General features: G+C 39.5%; 1 protein-coding gene across 1 annotated transcript; it reads right to left on the reverse strand.

Moving 5' to 3' along the window:
• Positions 1–3,525: 3,525 nt before the first annotated feature.
• On the reverse strand, positions 3,526–5,170 carry LOC132481534 (peptidyl-prolyl cis-trans isomerase D-like). Its single transcript, XM_060086415.1, is given in 4 exon segments — positions 3,526–4,225; positions 4,227–4,360; positions 4,510–4,933; positions 5,094–5,170. Coding segments are annotated over 4 exon segments (1,281 nt in total). The 3' UTR covers positions 3,526–3,579.
• Between the last annotated feature and the right edge of the window lie 1,711 nt (positions 5,171–6,881).

A 6,881-nucleotide genomic window follows, 5' to 3' on the forward strand; every position in this document is an offset into this window, starting at 1 on the left:
CATGAGTCTGTCTCTCTCAACTAAGCTCTAAGTTATTAGTGGGCATAAGTCATCATCTTACTCCTGTCTGTATCTATGGCAACTAGCCTTCTGCCATATACATAATAGATAGTAACTGTCTACTTAATTGATCTAAATGGAAGTCCATATAGGGGATATAGTTTGATCTATACTCTGATTTTGATTTATCACTCTGCAAAGGATTGTATTACTAGTTGATTTTCACCACTGGTGTTATCAGATTCAACCAGGCTATTTTATTATTTTTAAATGTGGTAAAATATATAATATAAAATTTACCATCTTAACCATTTTTAAGTGCATAGCTCAGTAGTGTTAAGTATATTCACGTTGTCATGTAACTAATGTCCAGAAATTTTTATCTTGCGAAACTGAAATTTTATGCCCATTAAAAAACAACTACCCATTCCCCGCTCCCCCCAGCCCCTGGTCACCACCATTCTATTTTCTGTTTCTATGAATTTGACTACTTTAGATACCTCATATAAGTGGAACCATACAACATTTGTCTTTTTGTGACTCCAACAGTTGATTTTTAAACTCCAAAAATGTTACATTACCAATAGGCATCAGAAGAGTAAAACTTTAAAGTGGAAGTATTCGCATTTTAATTATCTGTTCACTCACAGAGGGGTTTGTCCTATCAGGACATCTCCAAGCTTATCAGAATTCTCTATTTCCTGTATTTGAAAAGAGCTAATGTGCATTCTCTTATTGTACAAGTTTCCAGATCCCTTGGAGAAAAGACAAGATAGCAGTTGGCATAGGCTAGGAGAAAAAATTCCAGTTAAGGTCTGTAAGCTCTTTAGTGTGTGCTATACAGTGGGAAAAAATAAACAAGTGTCAGAAAAGACAGTAAGCAAATTAAAGAAATACCAGAAACATGACAGCAACCATTCTAGGGGAAAATGGTATCTGTTTCATTCACTCTCAACAAATTTTTGGATTAACTAGAAGTTAAACTTCCGACTTGTCTAGAGTTGTCCTGGGGGAAAAGAATAACAATGGGAAATTTGTGATGTTGAAATGTTCAGAATTTAATGCCATAAATGACAATCTGTACACAACATCAAATCATCTAAATTAAAATGACAAATTCAAGCCATCTTCCAAATGTTGTCTATTTTTTTTTTTTGTATTGCTCAAGTCTCATCTTGTTCACAATAAAATCCAAAGTCCTTATGATGGCCTGCAAGGCTCTATGTGACCAGGTTGCTGTTAACCCGCTGACCTCATTTCCTATCATTCATTTCTTCATTCACTGTTCAGCCTTCTCTAGCCACAGTGACATTTATGCTGTCTCTTAAACACTCTAGATAAACCTCAGGGCCTGTCCCTTTGTCTACCCGGAAAGCTTTACCCCAGGGCATTCTCATGGCTCACCCCATTACTTCGTTCAGGTCTTTACTCAATGTCCCTTCCTCAAAGATGTTCCCCAGACCACCTTTTATAAAATAGTACCCTATCTCTGTCACTTTCTATCCCCTTACTTGATTTTATTTTTCTTCATAGAATCTATCATTATCTGGTACATTTCAATATTTTTTGTTGTCTGTCACCCCTTACTAGAATGAAAACTCTGTGAGGTCCATTAGACTTGTCTAATTTGTTTATGCTAGATCTAGCATAGTGCCTGACACATAGTAGATATTATTTACCGAACTGATAAAGTTCCATTTGCCAAGTCATTATGCAGTCGGTAGAAACTCAGTCTCCATACTGTAGGTAAATAAACATTAGATTCTGTCCTCTAATTAGCTAAAAATACAAAATCTCTATGATCCTTACTTATTTGAATTCAGGTGTTCTCCAAGTATAGTTCCTGAACCAACAACATCTGCAGCATCAGGGAAATTGTTAGTAGTTCCCAAATGAATCAGAAATTCTGGGACTGGTGCTCAGCAATCTGTATTTTAGCAAGCCCTCCAGGTAATGCTTAGGGAACTATCAGTCTAATCCAAGTCCTTTTGCACAAGTGAAATCTCTAAGGGTATGCTAGAAAGAAGTTTTCTTAAAGGTAAAAAATGAAAAAGAATAAATGTATAAAATCTAAGTCCAGAAAAGGCAAGAATAGAAAGATAGCTGCTGCCTTTTCTAGAGTTTGTTTTATTTAATGTTAGCAGAGCTTTTTTTTTTTTTTTTTTGGAAGGCCCTATTAGATCTGGGTCAACTATAGCTTTCTGTGGATGCCATTTAAAAGGACCCTTATACCTGCCTCCTTAGAATGAACCTAAGTATTTACTGTTGAGGCTAAATTTGTGCCTTCTCTTCGTAGATGTATAAAACCTCTTGATTTTAATTGATTTTGTTTTTTTCAGAAACATTAAAAATACTTCACGGATATATCCCTGTATTCTGGATAATGACGTGTGAGTTCAGTGGTCACCATTTTCAAAATGATACATTGCAACTTGATAAGTACTGAATGTAAAAGCCAAGATCTCATTAAACAAAACTGGAAATAGAAATGACAGGCATCCTGAATGGGTGTGCATATCTACATCCGTGACCATTCCAGTAGGAAAAAGTGCCAACATCCTTGAAAGTTCTCCCTTTGGTTTTGACTTTTTTTTCAGGATTATTAAGACATTTGAATAAAATAAGGCTTGAAAGAACTTTAAAAAGTATAAAGCACTATACAAGTAAAACTAATCCAAATAATAGCTAACCATTAATTGGACACCTTTCTGTGCTAGGCTCTATGCAAAGCATTTTACATACATTATCACAATCTCTCAGCAATTCTTCAAGGTAGGTAGTATTACCTTCATTTTACAAATGAGGTTACATAACCTGCCCAAGGCCATATAATTAAGAAATAGTACAGGTGAAATATGAACCAAGATCTGTCATATTTAAAATCCTATGCTGCTAACCTCTACACTCATTGACTCAGCGCCACTTTCACTGCATCTATAACTATATCCACATGCATATATTTAGATAAATTTCAAATATAGCACATTCTCATTGTAGAAATTAAAACGTAAAAGATATATTTAAAACAAAGAGTTAAACTCCCCTTTGCCATAACCCAACTGCAACTCCACTTTTATTCATATTTGAAATGGGCAAAATTCTGTTTGCCTCAACAGGAATATTTTCCTACTGAAAGTGAAGCAGAAATGTTCTGAAAATATCTATTTTAATAGCTCCCCTGGAAAAAGAGCGTTCTGTTTTAATTACAATAAATGGATTAGTTATTGCATTTCTTAAACATGATTCAGTGAAGTGCACTTCAATTTTTATTTTTTTTAAGTTTTCATCTGTTTATTCAAACAAGATGTGTCTAGGAGTTTAAAATATGCTGGACACCATTATCCTTTGTGAGGAATGCAGAGAGCCATTTAAAATGAAATCAACTTCACCATATTTTGTAACACTGTTACAAACACTGGTCAATTAAGAGTGAATCTCTACTTATTCCTAGGCTGTAAACAATGGGAACTGAAGTCTCAGAGGGATCACATTAGGGATCATACATAATAGACAAAATCCTTAAATTGTCTTATTCGCTTTATACAATCAATGCATACTTAAGCAAAACTGAATTCCTTATTAAGCAAACATTTTTGCATAAGCTGCCTTCTCTTTATCTTTCTGTGCCTTTATCTTTTGCTTGACTCTCAGCAATTCTGCCTGGATAGCTTTATCCTCTGGTGCAATCTCCTGAGCTTTCTTAAGATCAGCCAAGGCTCGATCGTATTCTTTTAGTCCTTGCCATCCTTGGGCTCTACGGTACAGTGCTTTGGTATTTGCTGGGTCTATTTCAAGGGCCTCCAAACAACTGTCGACTGCTCCCTGCCAATCCGACATCTTCAGTTTCCAAGCGCTGATATTCAGCCCGCAGCTCAAAGTGACAGGTTGCAGCTTTGCTCCATTTGCGTTCTCAGTAGCAGCCTTCGAGCCTTCCACATACCTTAAAACTTTTGTGTATTTTTTAATGGCCATCTCCCAGTTCTGAGATTTGAAAAAAGTATTTCCAATGTTTTTTAAGTCTTCCGTTATTAGTAAAATTTTATCTACATCTTTTAAATCTATGTCTGCATCCTCTGGGAAGTCTGGATGACTGTCACCAGATCCATCCTTTGGCAATATTCCCCAATCATCCCCTTCCTTCAGTTCTCCGCATTCTGCAATAATGTACAATTTGGCAGGTTTCTCACCTTTCACCTCCACATTTTCCAGAATCCTTGCCACACCCTTTAATCACTTGGCCAAACACCACGTGTCTCCCATCCAAGTGAGGAGTTGGAACCGTGGTGAAGAACTGAGAGCCGTTTGTGTTGCTGCCTGCATTTGCCATGCTCAGTAATCCGTCTTTATCATGATGTCCATTCTTATAACTTGGATGATGCAACATACCCCGATGGGAACATCTTGGAACAATGAAGATAAGAAGGCACAGGCACCACTAATGTCCTTTAGGAGCCTGGACATTAACCAGGTCTGCTAGTTTGCAAATCCCCTGACATCCCGGACATTAACGATGGTTTTGTTGCTCTTATAATGGAAATTTTCATCTTCAAATTTTTCACCATAAATACTTTCTCCACCTGTCCCATTCTGATTTGAGAAGTTTCCACCCTGAATCATAAATTCCTTAATAATTCGATGGAAAGGGCATCCTTTGAAATGGAGAGGTTTCCCAGTGGTGGGTCCAATGCCTTCTTCTGTACACAACATACGAAATTTTTCTGCAGTTCTGGGTACAGTATCTGCAAACAATTCCAAGGCAACTCGACCAACTCGCTCCCCTCCTATGTCCACGTCGAAGAAGATGTGGGGGTTACTGGGATTGGAGGGCTTAGCCTGGGGGAACGGGTGCGACACTGTGGCCCGCAGACGCGTTCCCGAGCGCCTGGGAACACCCCGTGGCCGCCGCGCAGCCCGAACCCCCAAGTCGCTCCGTCTGCCAGGAACGGCAGCGCTGGCGAGCCGCTTCCGACAGGGGTCCGGAATCCGCGGCCCAACTTCTGGCGTCACCTCCCGACTTCCGCCGCCACCGCCGCCGCCGGCCCAGTTCAATTTTTAAAGCAAACATTTGGACTATTAAGACAGTACCAACTAACCTTGCTACTTGCAAAGCAAATGCTTTAGTTAGTTGAGCTGTCCGTGTGGACACATCCCAACATCTCTGTGTTCCCATTCAGCTACGATTCCTCCTCTATCAGCTCTATCATGGGATAAATTAGTCAGAAGCCTGGCAGTCCATCCAGATTTGCTTCATTCTCCAGCAGGGCAGGTGTATTTAACAACTCTCTGGCAGGAGCACAGATTTTTTTTTTTTTCGGCCTGCTGAAAAAGATTCTCCAGTTGTCTTTAATGAATGCTGGCTTGATTCTGAGTTGGAGAATTCTCATGGTATCTCAAAGTACCACATGTCAACCTGAACAATCCATTTCCATACCCACTACACTGATATTGCCCACTTGGACTTACAGCAACATAGCAGAGAATGAATTGGGTGAAACCTTGCCTGTTTTCTCCTCCATTCTTTTGGGCAATTCCTGTTCAGTAAGTTCCAAGCTGGCTCAGTGATATTTACTTATTCTTTGATGCTTTTGTCTGCCAATTAGAAGAGAAAGGTAGCATGCTGTCACCATCAACTTTTCCCTGCAATCAGCACAATGCACTGCAGTAAGTGACTGCCTCAGCTCACAAATGCGGAACCTTCCCTCAGTTTTAATGCCCAACTTCCAAAATGTTGGCTCCAAAACCCAATATGCTCTTATTGAGTCATCCTGTTGCGAGGCTATTCAGAGCTTCTGGATGATCCCGTTTTGATCCTTCTTTGTCCATAAGCAATAGGACTCTGACTAATTCTTGGCGGAGTTGTTATTCTGGCTGAAGATCACCTGAGCACATATTCACCTGTCCATGCCATTTGCTCAGGCTACATCAGGACTGCTCTATTCCAATGTGAAGAGAAGCAGTCCCAGAATCCTAGGATTAAAACCAAACAGCCTGAGTCTTAGTAAGGGGGTTAAAGACAGCCTTATCTTGCAGCCCCCTCTGCCACCAAGATTTCTACAGGTATTTAAGACAGAAAGGACTTCTTAGTACAAATAGAGAAAGGGAGATACTTATACCATGCTTACTATGTAGTCCATTAACAATTAGGAGCAAAAACGTGCAGATCAATTTCCTAAGAAGGACAGAATTTTTAGACTCAAGAGCATAGATGGAAGGTCGACAGAGGCGCTCCATCCATTAGGCTTTCTACCGATTCATCATCCCCTTAGTTTCTCCCCACTCCCACCCTGATACTTTCCAGTGATAGACACTCTCCCCTGTGCACTTCAAAATTGCTATATCCATCTGGAGGAATCCAGATCCAAACATTAATTGAAATTCCACTAGGTATACATATGTAATGTGCTACAATAGAATGGATGGAATAAGATAGATGTCAGAGATGATATTTGGATAAAGACTTTGAATCTGTGTAAAATATTAAATAATCATAGTTCCACAAGATAAAACTGAAGGGGAGGCAGGTGGCTTCAGCATATCAGACATACACAGATGCTCCAAACATGAGAAGAAAAAAACAACTCCCCTCTCACAAACAAAGCAAGACTTTCTTGACCACATTTGTGAGCTGATCAGGGAGAAGTAATTGCATAAAGGTTAATGGTTAATGGAGCACCAGCCAGGGAGTCCCAGGGAGCCTGCCACTCAAGGTTTAGGGAAAGGTGCCATATGTATTCAAGTGCTGGCTCAGCTGTGAGCACCTGCCACAATTCTGCTTTTATAGGACATGCACTGTAAGACAAGACTGAGGTGAGGAAAATCCCAATGTCAGTGGTCAGGAAGTTAGCAATGTATGGTGGCCTTGAGAAAGTGAACTGTCTCTA

This window comes from Mesoplodon densirostris, chromosome X (assembly GCF_025265405.1).
Source record: "Mesoplodon densirostris isolate mMesDen1 chromosome X, mMesDen1 primary haplotype, whole genome shotgun sequence".
Taxonomy (NCBI): Eukaryota; Metazoa; Chordata; class Mammalia; order Artiodactyla; family Ziphiidae; genus Mesoplodon; species Mesoplodon densirostris.